This window comes from Mesoplodon mirus (assembly GCF_964341445.2).
Source record: "Mesoplodon mirus genome assembly, chromosome: 3".
NCBI lineage: Eukaryota > Metazoa > Chordata > Mammalia > Artiodactyla > Ziphiidae > Mesoplodon > Mesoplodon mirus.
Window position 1 is genome coordinate 30,485,658 of NC_138978.1, and position 19,578 is coordinate 30,505,235.

Sequence of the window (19,578 nt, forward strand, 5' to 3'; positions counted from 1 at the left end):
GCACAGCTTTTGTAAGCAGATACAGTGGCTCTGAATCCAATGTGGTTTGGGAAGAGGGAGAGGCCCATTTGGTAACTGACTGGGTTTTTTGTTTGTTTGTTTGTTTGTTTTAAAATTTTATTTTATTTATTTATTTTTGGCTGCATTGGGTCTTTGTTGCTGTGCACGGGCTTTCTCTAGTTGCGGAGAGAGGGGTCCACTCTTCGTTGCCGTGCGTAGGCCTCTCATTGCAATGGCTTCTCTTGTTGCTCTAGAGCACAGGCTCAGTAGTTTTGGCTCACGGGCTTAGTTGCTCTGTGGCACGTGGGATCTTCCCGGACCAGGACTCGAACCCGTGTCTCCTGCATTGGCAGGCGGATTCTCAACCACTGCGCCACCAGGGAAACCCCCTGACTGGGTTTTTAAATCCACAGGCACCCAGAGTACACTGAAGGAAACGTTTATTCTCGCTGGGTCCAGGGTGAAAGTACAGTGTGAGGACTTTAAGCTGGATAGTAGGGAAATTTGATTGGCTTCTCATGGAGGCTCCTGTTCCAACCATGAGGCTTGGTCCCCTCTCTGTGGGGCAGGAGGGTGAATGTGTAAACTCTCCAGGTGCAGTGCAGACTGCTGGCCCTGGGATTTGTTCCCAGGTACTGCAGGGCTTTAGAAAAGTGCATTCCCACTCCTGAATTGAGGAGTTCACATCCTCCCCAGGAAATCCACCCACCTCCCAAGATTCCCCCACCCCACTCCCAGGATTCTGCATTTTGTGCATGTTCCGATCCAGCCATTCAGACTGGATGGGTCCAAGAAGGCAGACTGATGGCAGTGTCATTTGCCTGCTGTCAACGGTCACTAGGAGAAAACCAAAAGAAAAACTCCCTCCAGGCTGTGAGCATGGACGGGTAATGGAGAGATGTCTGTGTTGGGAGGGCCCAGATCCATCTTCCTAAGAAAATGGGAACACGGTCACCCTAAAGAACATTCTGTGCTCTGGAGCATTGGAGGAAGGCCAAGGACTCTGGGCTGTAGACAGCACGCTGTTCTCTGGGTCTTGGGCAGGCCTCTAGAAGCCCGAGGACTCTGGGGAAAATGGGCTGTACATGCGAGAGGATGGAGGCCTCCCTGGGGGAGGGGACGTTCCTCCCACCTCCTTCTGCAGGAGAGAGGCATGGATGTCTCTCTGTCGGATGAGGCAGCTGGGCTGGAGGCCATCCTGTCCCCTCCACCCTCCCACCATTTGTGTGTGTATGTGTGTACAAGTGTGTGGGCAAAGGTGTGCCAAGGGGAGCTTTGCAGGTATGAGTGTATTTGTTAGAGAAAATGCAGGGTGGGTGCATCTGATTGTGACCGTGTGTATGTGTTTGTGTGTGTCCATTCTCTGTGTGTAGCTGTGTGTGCGTGTGAGTGAGCCAAAGGAACAACAGGCAGGAATGTGTGTGGGTCTGTGTACACAGACGTTGGAAGTGGGAGCTTTGGAGATGAGTGAGCAGCAAGCCTGTTTCAGGCAGCTGGGTGTGTATGTGTGTGATGGCAGGTGCGGGGCCTCTGGGGAGGGGGCTGGGGGCTACACTCACAATCAGACAAACTCTTGGAAGAGACTCTAGGGACATGTTTGATAAAAATGTCATTTTCTCCTAAATTGGCTCAGGCTAGAGCAGCTGTTTCCTTTGCTGGGATGGCACTAGGAGGTCAGGCCCTGTCCTGTCCAGACTCAGCCCCAAGGCCAGTGGGCTAATGGGGCCAAGAGTGGGTGGGATGACATCCACTCCTAACAGGTAATACTGGGCACAGGTCCTCTGGTCCTGACACTACCAGAAAGATCTGAGGTGCCTGCTGTGTGTCCAGCGCCATTTCCCAGCCAAGCTCCATGGAGACCAGGACCTCCTGGTTGGGGAAGGTGTGAAGATGTTGAGGATAAGGCCCTCTTCCCTGCTTCAACCAAGCAATGCCTTAAAAAATTTATATATGTATATAGATTATATATGTGCATTTATATATACACACACACACACATATACATATATATATATGTATTTTCCCCCCATCATACTTAATTTTGTTGGAAGAAAGAGTTCCATTGCTCAAAAAGAAATATGGATGAAAACCACTGCTGTAGAGGATCCCATGGTGGTCCAGACAGTGTCCTAGCACTAGGGGGACATTCGGTCTGTTTGGAGAAAGATCTGAGCCTGGCACTGACCACATCCATTGCCTCACTGTGTCTCTCCGATGCTTCTGTGCCTTTGCCCACAGTCACCCATAGCCACTGGTGTAAGGCCTTGCTGAAGACCCTCTTCCTTCTGGAAGCCCTCTGGTCCTCTCAGACAGAAGCTGTCTTAGCCACCTTCTTCTCCCACAGTGTCCCTCTGTTACCTCATGATTCCCATCTGCCTTGTCCCAGAGCTATTTCTGGGTCTGTCTTTCTCTTCCTCCTTGTTTTGAGCTCCTGCAGGGCCAAGTCTGGCTCTGACTCATCGCAGTGTCCCCAGGACTCAGGTCAGAGCCTGGCGCTGACGAGAGTGCTAAATTGCCATGACGATTTAGCAAGAGGAGAGTCCATGATGAGGGACCAGACGTGTGTTCTGTAGGAGTATGTGTTCCCCCAATAAGCCAGGTGCTCCCTGAAGGCAGGAACTGTGTCCAAGTCAGCTTTGTATCTGGGACCTTTGTATTCCAACCTATGGAGGGTTGGAAGGAAGGGAGGGGAAAAAAAAGAAGAAAGGAAAGAAAAAAGGTAGAAATGAAGGACGAAGGGAGGAAATTAGGGAAGGAGGGAGGAAGGAAGAAAAGAAAGAAAAGAAGATAAGAAAAGAGAGGTAACTGGAAGGAAGGAGGTCTGAAAGGAAGGAAGGAAGAAAGGAATTATGGAAGGAAGGAAGAATGGGTGGATGGAAGGGAGGATGAGTGGGTGGATGGAAGGCAAGAAGATAAGAATGGATGAGTGCATGCATGTGTGCGTGGGATGGGGAGACCATAATGGGCATTGGTCCGTGAAGCCTTCAGGGATTGAACTTGGATTGAACTTGGCTGGGAGATAGAGCCCAGAGTGGTTGGGGCCTCAGATGTGCTCTGGAGGACCCATCACTTAGTCCACAAGACAGTGCTCCCCGCATCCAGCACTTGGCCTTCCAGAGTCATTGACTCAGTTTCCCTTCTGCTGTAGAATGGAACCCTGGCGCCAAGGAGCTGACCAAGGGTCAAGAGAGCCTCTTTCTCAGTCGGTGGTCCCAGAGACGGAAGGATACCTGTGGTAAGGAGGGTGGCAGTGACCCCATGGGTTCTATGTCCATGGCCCTGCCAGCCAAGAAGCCTGCCTGGCCGGCCAAGAAGAACCTGCTCTGTGAGCTCCTTGGGGCCACCAAGAACCCAAGCAGGCAGCTGAAGCGTCGCAGCAAGGTGGAGGTGGACGAGCTGGAGCTGAAACGTAAGCTGACCCTGCTCAGAGGAAATCTGTAGAGGAAGGGATTTCAGAAACCCTCAAATGTCCTTGGAGTGGCTTTGCCATCAAAGGGCTGTCTCATCCATGGGCAAGTTACTGTCTTTCCCTAGTCCCATAAAATGGGGGAAATGACTTCCGTGTCCCCTACAGGGAATACTATTGCTAGAGAAATGCAGTTGACTTTCAGGGGTCACATGGGCATTATTGGTGGTCAGTTTGAATATAGCCTTCACTCAGCATGTCTTATATCCCCTCAAGTGGCCCAAACCAAAGAAAAATCCATTCTTTGAGATTATTTCTACATTGAAATTATTCATGTGCCGGCTTTCTCTCCCTTGTACTTCTACAACTGTTTTAGTCTAACTGTCTTTCCCCAAAAAATGTGCCAATAAGGGGAAACTGACACCCCAGCTCAGACTGTATAAGCCCACAGAGCATATTGTACAAGGAAAGAATCCAGGATCCATATCCTAAAACAACTCAATCACATCTCATTCATTCAGACTAATTTTGGGTCCCATCATACTGAATTATGTAATATTTTAAAGTATTTTTTAAAAAATGATTCCAACATATATACAACAACCTGCACCAGGTCCTCGCTGTTGCCAAGTACATGTCCTCAGGGGGTTGCTTTAATAATTTGATAAGAATGACTTCCAGTGGCATAGCAATTGTTTATACCAAACTGGATTTTTCTAAAGCACTCGAAAGAACATAGTTTTGTAAGTCGGTGAGATACAGCCCCAGCAATCTGGTTTGTTGCGTACTCTTGCTAAACTGCCTCCTTGCTAGTGAATGACGGAGACAGATGCTCCCTGCCAGACCATGCTGGGATTTTCACCCCTTCCAAATTGGCAAGGTGTGAACTAACAATGTTTTCCTAGAGTTGGAAATTCATCCAAAAGTTGAAGAACCCTCTGGGAGCTTTTAAAAGACCTAACCTCTGAGAACGTTTACCCCTCAGGCAGTCATGGGGTGGAGGGGGTCCTGGCCTCTCCCTTCCTCAATCACGGAAACGCTCTACCTCTCCTGTGACTTACAGTTAACCCGCCTGTGACGGGGACCGACAAGAACAACCTAAAGAACACAGGGAATGTGTTCACCCCACGCTTTGCCACCACCGTGACCTCAGCGACCCTGAACCAGCCGCTCTGGCTCAACCTGAACTATCCACTTCTGCCCGTGTTCACGAATCCTTCCACCTTCCCCCAGTACCAGGTGAGTGAGCGGATCCTGGGCCTGGCTCTCCGGTGACCGTCCACGGAGGAGCCTTGGCTTGCAGGAAGCCTAATTCACAAAGAGCCACAGACTCATTAGTTAATTTTTTCATCGGGGCCACATCAGACCAACCACCCAGTACACGTGTGCGCACATGCACGTGCATGTGCGTGTATATTTGTCATTTTCCTTTGTCTGAATTTCAGTTCACTCGTGCCGTGTCTTCCAGAGCTTGGCTAGTTTTGGCCTGTGAAGTACTTGGGCTCCCGGGAGAGAGTGATAGCATAGTCCGTGTTTCCCACCACCTCCTTTACAGTTGGATGACATGTGTCCTAGGTTACTTGGGACAGTCCCAGTTTAGGTCTTTTGTCCTAGCATAATTATTAATTGCACCCCCTTTCACTCTCAAGTGTCCTGGTGCCGATGACAAATTATGTGGCCATTTTATTTCAACTACAACCCAGCAATCTTAGCTTCTACCAGCTAAGATGGCTTGACACACATTCTTGGTCTTGGGCTCACAGCTAAGAGGGGCCAGACACAATGGGATGGAGAAACACTTGCAGGGTGGGAAATTTTACTCACAGACTTATTTATGCGGGGAAAGTGTAGTTTCTTTAGTTTGTCTATTTAATTTAATCTCCTTAAGAGCTGCCACCCACTGGGTAGATAGAAGAAGAAAATCAAATAAATGTTCACTCTGGTTTAAACCATAGTCTAAACCAAGAGCTTAAATAGTCCCTTTAGATACGCTCATTTCCTCCAGGAAAGGTGCTCAGTGTCTAATATTTCTCAGTGTTCTGTCTCCTCCGTGGCTCCTTTCCAGAATGGTGTGCAGGTGTATGAAAGGGCCAGGTTCCTGGGAACCTGCTAACCCAGCCTGGCCTGGCCAAGCCCGGAGAGGGCAGAGAGAAGAAAATCCACCTGAAAATCGACTCGTCCTGTCTCTGTGCCCCTCCCCCTCCCCCTGACCCTCCGGTCCCACGTGTCATCTCCTCCTTTACAACAGAGTGGCAAGCCTCACAGCTTAGACATCCTGTGCAGAAGGTGGATCTTCTCTGTTCCACGTAAAGCCCCTCTAAGCTGGCCCACCAGGCTTAGCCCCTGATTCTTTTTTTTTTTTTTTTTTTTTTTTTGCGGTACGCGGGCCTCTCATCGCTGCGGCCTCTCCCGTTGCGGAGCACAGGCTCCGGACACGCAGGCCCGGCAGCCATGGCTCACGGGCCCAGCTGCTCCGCGGCATGTGGGATCTTCCCAGACCGGGGCACGAACCCGTGTCCCCTGCATCGGCAGGCGGACTCCCAACCACTGCGCCACCAGGGAAGCCCCAAGCCCCTGATTCTTAAACAGGAACTAAAGTAAAGGAGTTTAGCATGGACTCTCTTTTCTTCTGCAAAGTTTTGTTTTCAAGCCTTTTCTTGTTTGCTAAACAGAGCAAGTGGCCACACTCTCCTCATACCCCACCACTGAGGTGAGACGTCCTAAGGAAGCATGATCCACGGGAAAATCCAAGTGCATCCCCCCCATGTCTATGATATGTTGTCCTGGCAGAGGTCTCGAGAGAAATGCTCTGTTCACGTCCTCATTGATTCACCAACTCCTTCACTGATGTCCCTCCACCCTTACTCACTCACTGTGCAGTCGTTTATCACCTAATCCCTGATGCACTCATTTGTATTTATTTATTTTCTCATTCATTTAAGTAATTAGAACAACAACAAAAAACCCTTGCTTCACACTGAGTATAGGCCTTGACTCAGGTGAGGTGATTCCAAGATGACTAGGAAGCTCGGAGTCCAGTACAAGTCAGGGACAAATCAAAAGCCAGCATGGTGTGCCCCCCACCCCTGAGAGAGAAACAATTGCATAATTTTATTTCGTGTAAACCGATTCACTCTGAAATGCACTCACAGGGCTCACCATGTAAAGCTAATTTGCAATGGTCTGTTTTGTAGAGAGGGGCTAGTTTCTCTCTGCTATGTTAACTTCTTCTGACATGACTTTTGGAGTGGGTGAGATTTGGACGTATTTTTCCAGCATGAAGTCCTTTGTCTTTAGAGATGCTGATGTGTGCATCACAGGGCTGACTCTGAGCTTCCTGGGCCTCTGGGCAGAAGGGCCCTGGCTGGTAGGGCCCCTGGGTCCTATGCAGCAGTTTAGACACTGAATAGGCCCAGCTGAAGTTGGCTGCACGCACGGACACTCCCAGGTGGTCACAAGGGACAGGGTAATTTACCTTCTCCCAGGTCCTCATGATCTCATAATGCCATCAGGCTTCAAGTCGGCTGATCAAGGGGCCTGATACGATAAAAAGAAAGCAGGTTTTAGAATCGTCAGACTTGGGTTTAAGGGAATTGCCCTGCTTCCAAGCTGTGTGGTCTTGGGCAAGTTAGTCAAATGCTCTGAGCCCTGGTCTCCTCACCTATGAAATGGTCTCCTAATAATTACAGCTGCTGCAGCAAACACTTGAGTCAGTTGTCAGGTTAATGGAGTCCATGCATGGGAAAGGGCTTTGTAAAATCTCAAGTATGATATAGATATTGGTTATGATTACTTTTCAGCCCTGATCTTCCTAGGAAACAGTGTCAGGGAGCTCAGCAGACCTTGAGAAGGCACAGAGGAGAAATGGGGAACAGTCTATCCTAGCCTCTTTTCCTGCTCGGTGTTAAGAATAAAAATGAAGCCCAAATCCAATTTACTCCGAGCTCCACTGTGGACGGACGCAGAGCCGTGGAAGACTAAGTCTCCAGCGCACGGGAACTCTGGGGGCTCCTGGGCTGCTTGACACAAAGGAACTCTGCTCCCAATTAGGGAGGGAGGGCACGTAGGAAGAGGCCGTGGCCTCAAGCAAAGAGGAATGAATGTGTGTTTACCCTTGCTTGTGATTTTACAGAATTGCAATTTGAACAACTAGAAGTCTCCTTCAAGTCATACAGTGTGGCTCATACTGATGAATATGGCATCATCTCCTGAAAATCCACCCCAAGACAGAGCAGGGACAGGCGGGTCACGGATCCTAGGGGTAGCCTCACCTAGGCGGGCGTGGGGAGGACGGCGCCCTGGGGGAGTTGGCTGTGGAAAACAGAGCTGAGCGCTGATGGGGAGGGAGTGAAGCAGAGGAGGGACACTTAGAACGCGGCCTTGGAGCCCACTGGGGGCTGGGAACAGGCAGGGCGGCTCCATCCGGCTGACACCTCTGTCCCAGTTCAGGCCACGCCTGGGGTCACAGGCTGGTCGTGGTGGTGAGTGGGGCTGCCCTGGCAGCAGGGCTTGGAGAAACGGCGAGCAGGTGCACTGGTTTCAGGTGAAGGGGTTGGTGGATGTGGGAAAGGCCCGGCCACGGTCAAGTGCAGGTGCATGGGAGCAGAAAGCAAGGAGGGCCCTGAAAGGATGTGCTCTCTCGGGGACATGGGGGATGGGCGCTGAGAGAGGTGGGGGGCTTCCCCAGGGCCCCACATCAGGGATTCGGAGCCTTTTAGGAGGAGCCCATGGGCTCTGAGGAAGTCGTCAAGGGCAGCATCTGCCATCAACACTTAGACGATTGGCACAAGCTGAGCCCAGGATGGAGGTAGCATCTTGGGGCATGGAATCTTCTGGAAAGACATACAGTCTGAGGGGAACGTTGGGTTTTGAACTGCATCTTAGGGGGTAACTCTGGATTGGCAGATAGAGGCAGCCTGGGACTGGAGGGGTCATGGGCTCACCCCATCCACAGTGGCAGTTCTGCTGTGTGTGTGTGTGTACACATGGACACTTAAGGCCACCCCGGACAGAGCTGTGAATAAAGTTTCTACTTCCCGTTGGGCTGAGCTGCCAGGCAGCCTCTTCAATTGGTGGGAGTAGCAGGGGCAGGGGGTGGCAGTGAGAGATGGTGGCAGAATCCTTACTACGTGCTGCACTGTTTTAAGCCCTTTAGATGGATTCATTCATGTATCTTCACGTCAGTCTTCATCATCAGGTACAGACACAGGTGTATGTGTGAGCAGATAGATGCACAGCAGCAGAGACCAAAACTAATACATCTAGGTTCATAGTTGCACATTTGTACATAGAAACACACAGCTGCAGACACAAATGGAAGCACACGTGCAGATGTGCTTAAATAAACATGGAGGCAAACTAGCACACACATGCACACAGACGTACATGGGTACTTCACGTCTTGGGGCAGGAATGGGGTTTGGGGAAAGGCACTTAGGAAAGGGGTATAGACAGCAACAAAGATAATCTGGCTACCTTCACAGGCTTTGCAGGCTTGAACACACATAATTTTAGAGACAAGGGAAAAGGGGCTCCGAGAGGTGAAGTGACTTGCTCAAGGTCACACAGACACTAAGAGGGCAGATCTGGAATTCAAGAGGCAGGTGGGTTCCTAAAGCTCTTGCCTTAAATATTCACCAAAAAGGCCATGAATCCTGCTAACCAGGGGCTTCCTGTGTGGTGTGAGGCGTGCTGGCTCGACCTGACTCCAGCTGGACTAGGCAGCTGGTGGGTCTGGCCAGTAGTGTGGAGGGACGGACTCGAACGTGTCTGGAGGTCCAGGCAAGGGAGCTGGAAGCTGAGTTGAGTGACTGCTGTTCTCTGGCTGGGAGCCCACCGCCCCACAGCACTGAGCATCCCCCTTCTCTCCCCAGGGCCTGTATCCGCAGCAGGCAGCCATGATGCCCTACCAGCAGACCCTGTACCCCCAGCTGGGGTGTTACTCCCAACAGGTGAGTAGCTGACCTCCTCGCCTCTGTCTCAGCTCCGCAAAGGCCTTCAGGTCAGAAGGTTGTCTGTTCCCCTGTCTTTGTCTAGCTGGTCGCCAGCTACACTTTCCGGCCCGTGCTTGACCCCACAGTACAGACAGAAACACCAACATGCATGTGGACACAAACTAGTGTCCCCAGGTGATAATACCAGCTGGCACTTACAGAGCCCTTACTGTGTGCCAGGCCCTTCTCTAAGGGCCTTACCCACATTAATTTAACCTTCAGAGCTACCCTATAATCTACCTTATGGATTAGAGATGAGGAAATGGAGAGAGATTAAATAATTTGTCCAAAGTTATAAAGTTAACACATAAGTTAGCTTTTACTGTGGCAACAAATGGCCTCAATGTCTCAGAGGCTTTCAGCAATAAAATATTTATTTTTTTACCCACGGATCTACAGGTTGGCTGAACAGGACTGGGATTGGGTTCAAGCCTGTTTCACATGTCCCCCTTTTGGGCCTGTGCTGAAGATATAGTCACTTTTGCTCCTGCCATGTTGGATGGCGGAAGGGCTGAGCAGAAACACCCAATGTCTCTGAGGGGCTCAGCTCAGAGCTGGGGCGTGGTAATGCACACCTGCCTTCCACGGGCCAAAGCAAATCACATGGCCTGCCCAGCATCAGTGGGGCTGGGAGTCATATCCCTTCCATGTCAGTTTGTCAGTTAAAATACCAGACACCTAGCTAAATTTAAATTTCAGATAAATGGTGAATAATGTTTTAGCAGAGCTATGTCCCAAATACTACATGGACCATATTTATACTAAAAAAAAACAAAAAACAAAAAACCTTGCTGTTTATCTGAAATTCAAATTTAACTGCATGTTACATATTTTTGTTAGCTGAATCTGCACCCTCTACTCCCACGGATAGGTCGGGGGTCAATATCTACTTGACAGTAACACAATGGCAGATTGGGGTTTGACCTTGAGCCGCCTGGCTTCAGGGTCCATGTTCCCAAAAACCGTGCCTTACTGCCTCTTGTATACAGACACACAAAAATACAGTATCAAAAGAAAGCAGCAGAGACAAAAATACAAACACACACCCAGACACAAATAAAGATACAGTTATAGACATGCATGCCAAACTGCATGCGTGTGGGCCCACACACACACACACAAAACACAAAACAACACTTCCAGAGGTTTTGAGTATCTAGGGGCAGGGATGGGGGTGTGAGGAAAGGAGCTGAGGACCGGCTACATTCTCAGGCTGGCCTTGCAACCCCACAATCAGGTGGACAGATCAAACCCACACTCAAACCCACAGACTCCTCTGCCTCTCCTCTCTCCCCGGGGAGCCCTACCCTTTCTCTGCAAACTGTACCTCTGACCTCTGAAGGATGATAGAATGTTCCAGAAGGTAGAGAAGGGCCCATAAGTGTAGGTTACTTTCTTACGTGGGCCGGGACTGCTCTTTCAGCAGTAGGAGCTTTTGCATCCTGCGATGAAGTTGAGATGAGAGAGTCAGGCTCACAGAATCTCAGTCTCATCCCCTCCACCCCACGAGCAGTGATTCCATCCACCTAGCTCCAAAGTGAATGCTTTTAGACAAAGTTATGTAAATGCGTATATTTGAAACAGTAATATAAAAACCTGGTACAAAATTTTAAAAATCTTAGAGGCAATCACTGTGATTGGTTTCTTAGATATCCTTCCAGTCATATCTATTTATACAAGCATTTTTATACAGATGTGGCATTCTGGGCACACTGCTCTATCATTGCTTTTGTCAGCAAAGAGGATACCTTGGAGATGGTTCCAGAGCCCTATACCCAGCTTTGTTTTATGCATTTTATCAGTGACATGTAGTTAAGATACAGTTTTGCATAAAGCTTGTATAAGCTCTAGGACCCATATCTTCTCTTTCATGTCAGTTTCCTCCAAGGTCCAGGACTGTCCCCTCACTGTGAAAACTTGGGTTTTTTTTTTCTGCCACGCTGACCCTCTGGTGTCTGTCTTGGGAGGTGCCTTCCTGGGGTCTCTCTGTGAGCTCTTGGCACTTTCTGACCTTCAGCTCACCCTCTTGGGGATTTGGTGCCCATGTCCAGTGTCACCAGATCCTATCTGTCCACTGGGGGAAAGATGGGGAGGACCAGGAGGGAGGGGCTCAGGCTTCCAGGGGGAGCAAGCATAGCAGTGCGGTCCAGGGCCATGGGCTCTGGGCTTGCCACACTGGGGATTCCAACAAAACTCAGACGCTTGAAACACTTACTGAGCAAGTTGCTTAACTTCTCTGAACCTGTTTCCTCATCTCTAGAATGGGGATTCTAATGGTCCTACCTCACAGGGCTGTTTGGAGTTTAAATGAGAGAATCCACATGAAGGGCCTGGCACACCCTTGTAATCACTTAATAAGCACTAACCTTTGTCATCTTTTTAAATTAGATAAGGGTGTGCAGGGTGTGCAGGGTGAGTACGTCCAACCCCTGAGCAGCTTGGACTATAGACATGCTATTAAAGTGGAAATCCAGAAATTTCCCGAGTTTTGACAAAAAAACACAGGAGGGTGGATGTCAGCTCCACACAAGACATTTGGAGCTGTCAGTAGTGGAATGCAGTGCTCATGATGTAATGAGCTCCCTGTCATTTTAGATATTCAAGCCGACACTTAGTAGTCTCTTCTTTCCTCCCTCCTCCTTCCTCCTCTCTCTCTCTTTCTTGCACTTATTCATTTAACATATATTTATCGAGCAGCTACTGTGTGACAGGCACCCGTCTCAGGGCCAAGGATAAATCAGTAAATAAGACAGGTGGAGTTCCTGCCTCATCAGGGGCAAGATAGTATGAGCCCTGCTTCTTGGTGGGAGTCTGATCCAGGTGGTCTCAAACCCAATGAGTTCCTACTTTTCTTAGGGTTTGAGCTCAATCCCAGTGCCCCCATTTGGCCTTTCTCCTCACTCACACTGCCCAGTACCATAACCACCAGCCACATTTGGCTGTTTACATTGAAATCAAAACTGAGTAAAATTTGAAATTCAGTCCCACTAGCCACACTTCAAGTGCTCAGTAGGCACACTTGTGTCTGGTGGCTACCATATTGGGTGGTACAGACCCAGAAGATTTCCATCATCCGTCACAGGAATTTCCACTGGGAAGAGCTGTCTTGGACTTGGGGTCTGTTGAGATCCTGAGCTAGAAGCCAGGGATGTATAAATCCCAGCAACCTTTACTGAGATTGTAAAAGACTTAAAAATGAACCAGGGGCTTTTGAGATGGTTATTGACTGAGGGTGAGGCAGGGGACAGAGAAGAGAATGGAAATAACGCAAATAATATTCCTTTGCTATTTATTATGTGCCAGTCTCTCTACTTATTTCAGCTGACTCAGTCCCCATTCAATGGAGATGGCATTTGCCCATTTTATGGATAAGGAAACTGAGACACAGATAAATTAAATAACTTACCAGTCTCACATATAGAAGCTGAGCCCCGTGCTTCATCCCCGTCCAACACATTTCCTCCTATGCACCCCACAGTGACTGAGGGGCACAGGGGCTGAGGGGTGGGGCCTCAGGTTAGGGTCAGGGTTGGGGGACTGTGAAGTTTAGTGGCAGCGGGCTCTGCTGGACCTCTGTCCTCTCCTCTAGCCCCTGTCTCCTCTCTGCCATGCAGGTGATGCCATACAACCCACAGCAGATGGGACAGCAGATTTTCTGCTCTTCCTCCACCCCCCTGCTGAGCTACATCCCCTTCGTCCAGTCCAACTATCCGTACCCTCAGAGGACACCTCAGAAGCTGGCCAGAAATCCCCGAGACCCTTGCCCCATGGCAGGAGATGGGCTGCAGTACCTCTTCCCCGAGGCGAATGGGTGAGTCCTCAGCCCACACTGGAAATTCACCTCGTATCCCGAAAGCTGCTGGAGAGGAGAGGTGGGCGCACTGGGCCTCACTGCTGCTCTCTTGGTACATATATTCCTTGGCTGTGGGGAGGGCAGACCCTGTGCCTTGTGGGTCCCGGTGGAGCTGATGTGGAGGTGAGCCTGATCTGGGCCTGGGGGGGCCCTTTGGCAGGCCCAGTCAGGGCTGGGGTCCTCAGCATGGTGCAGAAATGCAGCTGCATGGTCAGTAGTGGATGAGCGCACCACCCATAGCAGGTGGCAGGTAGTGGAGTGGGACGCATATGCCTTTCCGCATTTGCCTGGTTTCCAGCAGGCCACGGCCAGGTAATCTTCTTACAGCTCTTTCCCCCACTTACTGCCTCCTGAGCTCTTTGCCGGGCTAATCCTTCCAACAGCCCAGTGAGTTCGCACCCGGCCCTGCTGAAGGGCCTCTCACTGCTTATCAGGCTGCTCACACTTTTCCCCCAAAATACCCCAAACAGCAGAGGAGAGGAGCTTAGCAGCCAGCAGCCAACACAAACTCAACATTTTAGCTGACGGCTCCATACAAACTTTTCATGCCGGTCAGTAAGAATTGGTGTTTGTTGTTTTAATGTAACACCACGCAGCTGCTCATTCCCACCCACCAAACCTTCATGGCTGATGCCCTGCAAGGCGGGTGGTGCTGTGTCAGTCCTGAGAATCCAAGTGTCCCAGGCACATCCCGGGGAACGTGTGCTCCAGTTTGAGAACCTCCCTTTACAGGATTAGGACCAAACTCCCCAACCTGACATAGATTCCCTTCCTTCCCATCACAGCCCCTCACTGTAGTGTCAGCCGGGTGTCCTGGACTGGGACCCTTTCAATCAGTGTTTCCCATGAATGTCTTGATAGAGGGATAAATGCTGGAAAGAGGTTTCCATAGTCAGATCTGTTTGGGAAAAGAAAGGTAGAAACAAAGATAAACAGATTTCTTAACTGTTGGAATTTGCAGATTATTTAATTTACTAGGGCTCATGGAGAACATTCAAGAAGCTGGTCAATAGTGTCATTTGAATATAAAACCCATGACCCCTTATTTCTTTAGTTCTCTTTTTCTTTCCCTTCCTCCATCCCTCCCTCCCTCCCTTCTTTCCTCCCTTCCTCCCTCCCTCCCTCCTTCCTCTCCTTTTTCCCCTTTTCTTGTAGAGCATATCATGGTGTGTTCCGCCAATGCAGCCTGGAAAGCGCTGCATCAGTTCACATAGTTATGGTGAATTTAGCCTGTGGGGCACCGTCCATGAATAGGACATGGTTCCTCCCTTCAGAGATGAGAGTGGATGAGAGGGGACACAACGATGTTAATGCCGTGACAAAGTGAAGACCATCCGAGTGTCCCGAGGACAGGGGGAGGATCCCTGCTGGGTGGACAATGAGAGCTGCAGGATGGGGAGGGTCCAGTGAGCAGTGACTAGGGGAATGAGGCCCTCAGGTGGGAAGGTGCGTGGTGGGCTTGAGGCCTGTGGAATAAAGGTGTCTGGTTGAGGTATTAGATTTATCCCTGAACAAGGTGGAAAATAGGAAAAGGGAGTCTGGGCTTGGATTATTAAAGGCTCTGACTGGTAGGCCTGGGGATCCAATGCAGATTTGTGAACGTTGGAGTGAATTGATAGGCTGGAGGGGAGAGAAACAGGAGGGAAGAGAGGGCATAGTCTGGAGGTGACTGCAGGGTCTGTAAGAGAGGTTCTCACCTCCCCGGAGGTGAGAGTAGATGAGAGGGCAGAGGGAAGACAGCCTACCTGCAGGCCAGCAGACATGCCCCTTCCACGCTGTGACTCTGGGCTCGAGGGAAGAGAGAGTTACTGCAGAAGCCAGGACCTGATGTCCTTGGGAGGCAGCGTGGTTCCAAGTTCTCACCAGTCAGCGGTCGGGGAAGCACTGATTGGGAGCCATAAGAGCTGAGGGTTGGGACCTGGTCTCTGGCTGTCTTCCGAGGAGCAGGAGAGGAAAAGGAGTGAGCAGGAGACTGAGGAAGGAGCAGCCTTAGAAGTGGGAGAGAGCCTGCGGGCAGCTGGGGACACGGTGGGCAAAGGAGGAGAGTGATGGGGAGTAGCAGCAGTCAGCAGGGTGGAATGGCGGCCTAAGAGGGTGGAAAGACCAGGTAAGTGAGGTCGGAAAAGCGAGGCGAGGAGTGCAGGCCCGTGTCCCCCAAAGGGATGATTCGTTCATTCACAAAACGTTCGTTGCCTCTTCTGTGGGCCCGGCACTGCTCTAGGCACTGGTTACTGGAGTGAACAAGACAAAGTGTTTACTTCCATCATTCCAGGAGGAGAACTAGACAATATGGAAGTAAATAAGCATCATACCTGTCAGGTACAAGGGATAAGCGGGGAGGGAATAAGGGACCTCTCTGGAGCCGAGATCTGAATAAAACGAGAGAATGAACCATGTGTATATATGGGTGATGAGCACTCTGGGCAGAAAGAATCGAAAGTGCAGTGGCCCCGAGGTGGGAAATGTAGCTGGAGCACAGTGAGTGGAGGAGAGAGAGTGGAGGAGAGAGAATTGACATCGGAGAGGTGGCAGGGCCTGGGAGGCGAGGGAAGGAAGAGCAGCGGGAGGCCATGAATGTTCTAATTATCCGTGTAAGGAAGATGGTGTTGATCGACCTACGAAGAGTGGGCTGACTGGTAAGAGCTGATGGAGGGGACCAGGATGGGCGCCTTTTTAGCTATCCAAGCAAGAGGTGCTGGTGGTGTAGACTAGGGCAGTGACCATGGGAAGGAGGTAAGAGAAAAGATGTGGAGCATTTATTTTCTTGGTAGCATTGATGGGAATTGATGATGGTTGGATGTGGAATGAGGAAAAGAGGGGAGTCAGGCGTGATTCCTAGGTTTCTGACTTGAGTGTCCAGATGACTGGCAATGCCAACATTCTAGGGTCCAGATGATGATGGCAAGGATCTGTTGATCAGGAGTTTGGTTTTGCATATGTGAAATTTGAGATGCCCGTTAGACACTTGCGTGGAGCAGTTGATAGGCAGGTAGATATCTGAGTCTGGGGCTCAGGGGAGAAGTGGTGGCTGATAATATAAATTTGGGAGTCATTAGCATATAGATGATACTTAAAGGCATGGCATGGGATGAGATCGCCCAGGAGCACATGTACATGGAGAAGAGAGGAGGCCCAAGGACTGAGCCCTGGGTCTCCCACATGTAGAGGGGTTGGGGAGATGGGGAGGCACCAACAAAGGATCTAAAGGGTGGGAGGAAAAGCAGGAGAGTGTGGAGTGTGGGAGCCAGGAGAAGAGAGGGAGGGATGACAGTATGGCAAGAAAACCTGGGCACTGTAGGATGGAATGTAGGGGGCACAGGAGTGGAGTTGAGGTTTACCAGCTGTGCTGGATGGAACAAGGTCCGGGAGAGGCTGCCTGGGTCGGGGAGGGGTAGAAGGGCGTAGGTGGAGAGTTTAGTCTGGGAGACCAGGGGCCTCAGTGCTTCCTCTGGGTCAGGAACCAAGAGACTAAACTGTATGAGGTGGGAGAGGAAGGAGTAGGTGGCCTCCGTGTTCTCAGGAAAGGAGGAGGGGAGTCCTTCCTGCCCTCTGCCAAGTCCATTTGCATATATCCATCAGGGCAGGATAACAATACCATATATCTTCCAAAGAACAATAAGTCTGAGCGTTAAAAAGAGCACAAATGATAATTACACTGGAATTATTACTGGACAGTGTAGAAACTGTCCCAGGCAAACCAGGACCGTTCACCATGCTCGTGAGGCAGGTTAAGCCCCTCTTCTTCCTCCAGGAAGCCTTCCTGGATAACTATAGTCCACATGGATTACCTCTCTTCCTGGCCCTCTAGTTTACATCCTGTCTAGACCATACCCTTGGCAGTAGATCTGATCAGAATTTCTCATCATGAAGGGCTCAGATGTGTGGGGTGTGGCAATCAAATACAAGGTGTGTCATGAGTAATTGGTTACCGGTAATTATTAAATACTCAAATATGGGTTACAGCCTTTATTTTATAAATCAGAGTAGAATTCAGAGTGTCCTTATAATAACATCACTTTTAATCGTTTCTTTTCCAATATGATTTTTGAAAAAAAGAAAAAGAGGTGGGGTTACCACTGACATTAATTGCTTATTGGGCACCTACCTGGTGCCAGGTCCTGGCCTGAGTGCTGAGTGTCAAATGGTGAACAGTCCAGACAGTGTCCCTGCTCTCATGAAATTTATTTTTGTGAGAAAGGACTCAAACAACCCAAAGCCTCACTTGTCCATGGCTGCTCACAGCGAGCAACAGATACACATACCAGCTGAGGCATTACAAATTAATGCACTGGTTTGTTCCCATCACTTCTTCCCCTCCTCCCCTTTTTTTGTTTCATTAGTTCATGGGAGGGCGCCACGAATGTGAGCATCTTCTGTAATATGCTTCCGCCCAGCTGAAAAGTGACGGAGAATCCCTGGATTAGACTATATCTAGCTATTTGCTCTGCAGCAATTTGTCTTGAGCTCTGTTCCATTCATTCAAAGTATCCTAGCAGATGGGGAAAGAAATTGCAGTAGGATCCCAAGTGTGAGTAAATGATTCCATCTGGAGAGGTTGGGGAAGGCTTCACAGAGGAGATGGCTTTTGAACTCTTTTTTGAAGTATGAATTCGCAGTGTGCCAGGGAGAAAAAGCAGAAGGGTGTGTTTTCCTGCTCTCGGAGGGTGAGGCTCAAATCTTCCCGGCACTTCCTTCCCTGAGGGTCTAGCAGAGCTCCAGGCAGTCAGGGATGCCTCAGGGCTTACTTGCCAGATTGGTGTGAAATGGAGGGTCTGATCTAGCTTGGTGCTGAGAAGGGAATCAGGAACCCTGGGATTGTCCGGACTCTGAGATCTCACCCTAGGACGTGGCTATGAGTTCTCTGATGTTGTGGAATTTCCTTAGGGACACACAGGGTCCTCTAAGACAGGTAGAGGGGCTACAGACCCATAGGTAAGGTGCTTAGATCCAGAGAGGCTCCTTAGTCTTTGGTCTTGGATATGGAGAGAGCATAGGCTGGGTGGAAATAGCCCCTACAGGCTGCCAGGGCTTTCCTGACCTAAGGAAGAAACTCTTTATTATCCTCCAATTTTATCATTTCAATATTTTATTTTCCCAGAGCCAAAACTTTTTACATTATTGCTAAAGCTTTCAGCTTCCAAGCCTGTCATGATCTTCCCAGTTTTTGACAGCCCCAAAATTAATATACTACTTTCCCTAATATCTCTGCCGACATCAGGAATTCTATCACAACGTCATTTTCTTTCTCCTCCAGGTTCGGCTCGACATCCGATGGGCCCCTGATGAACAGCCCCTATTTTTCCTCTAGTGGGAATGACACACATTTTTAGATCTCCTTCTCATCTCCCTCCTCCTACCTTAGCCCTTGGAACAGGGCTAAGGGCTCTGGAATTCTGGATTCTGCAACAGCTTGGTATGAAGTTTGGAGAGCCAAGGTTCCAACCAGGTCACAGACAGAAAACAGCAAGGCCAGACGCATCCATGGACCAACACTCACACACACACACACACACACACACACACACACACAGCCAGCCCTCACACACAGCACAGTCTGCACACACACCCCTCGGATTCATACTCACTTGCTCATCCACATATGCATCTGTATTTAGCTAACATGAGAGATTTTTGGTTTTGTTGTTGTTGGTAAAATAGACATAAGACACTTAATTTAGAAAGTCTGTATTTTCTGATAAAAGTATGAGCTGCTTGAAATGGAGTGTGCCTGTTACTTTCTGTAATGTTCTGCGTGATCTTCACTGCTCCTTTTCCCCCCATGAGGCTCAAAGTTTACTGAGGACATGAAGAGACACCACGGGCTACAGTCCTTCAAGTGCTGCTCTGTAAATAAGGGATCCCAGGGATTATACACTAGAGGGCTTATCTCTTCTCTTCTGTGATCCACTCACTTCTCAAGAGCCCAGTTTATGCATCTCTGGAATTGATGTAAAAGAAGTGCATCCTGCTCTGCCCTATCCAGGTGGCGATTACAGAAAAAGTCTCTCTTGGACATGAGATGGGAAAAAGTGACCTGAAAATCAATTCTAAAAATAATCCTGAATGTGATAGACTATAGCCAGTCATTGTAGATCGATGCCAAGCTAGAGGTCGGTCTCAAAACTGCTCCCAATGGCACTGTCCCTGGATCATTCTCAATCAGCTTTTATCAGTGACTTTAATGAGGACATTGAGAGCATCTTGATCACATTAATGGAGGACACAAATCTGGGAAGAGGAGGTGGCCTGAGTCAGTGATGCACATATACCGTAATTCTCCTATTCAACACCCATGGCAGGCATCATTAAGCAGCTGATCCCCTGAG

At 49.6% G+C, this 19,578-nt stretch overlaps 1 protein-coding gene across 1 annotated transcript in view; it reads left to right on the forward strand.

Annotated features, from left to right (window-relative positions):
* The window catches only part of LOC309799105 (uncharacterized protein C1orf94), a gene marked incomplete at both ends in the record, with an annotated part of 49,152 nt that extends 30,570 nt beyond the window's left edge, over positions 1 to 18,582 (forward strand). The window contains 5 exons of the mRNA XM_082612122.1: positions 3,149 to 3,409; positions 4,470 to 4,645; positions 9,280 to 9,357; positions 13,014 to 13,210; positions 18,507 to 18,582. Coding sequence (XP_082468248.1) covers positions 3,149 to 3,409; positions 4,470 to 4,645; positions 9,280 to 9,357; positions 13,014 to 13,210; positions 18,507 to 18,582 — 788 coding nt within the window. The remainder of the gene's footprint in view (positions 1 to 3,148; positions 3,410 to 4,469; positions 4,646 to 9,279; positions 9,358 to 13,013; positions 13,211 to 18,506) is intronic.
* Positions 18,583 to 19,578: the final 996 nt, after the last annotated feature.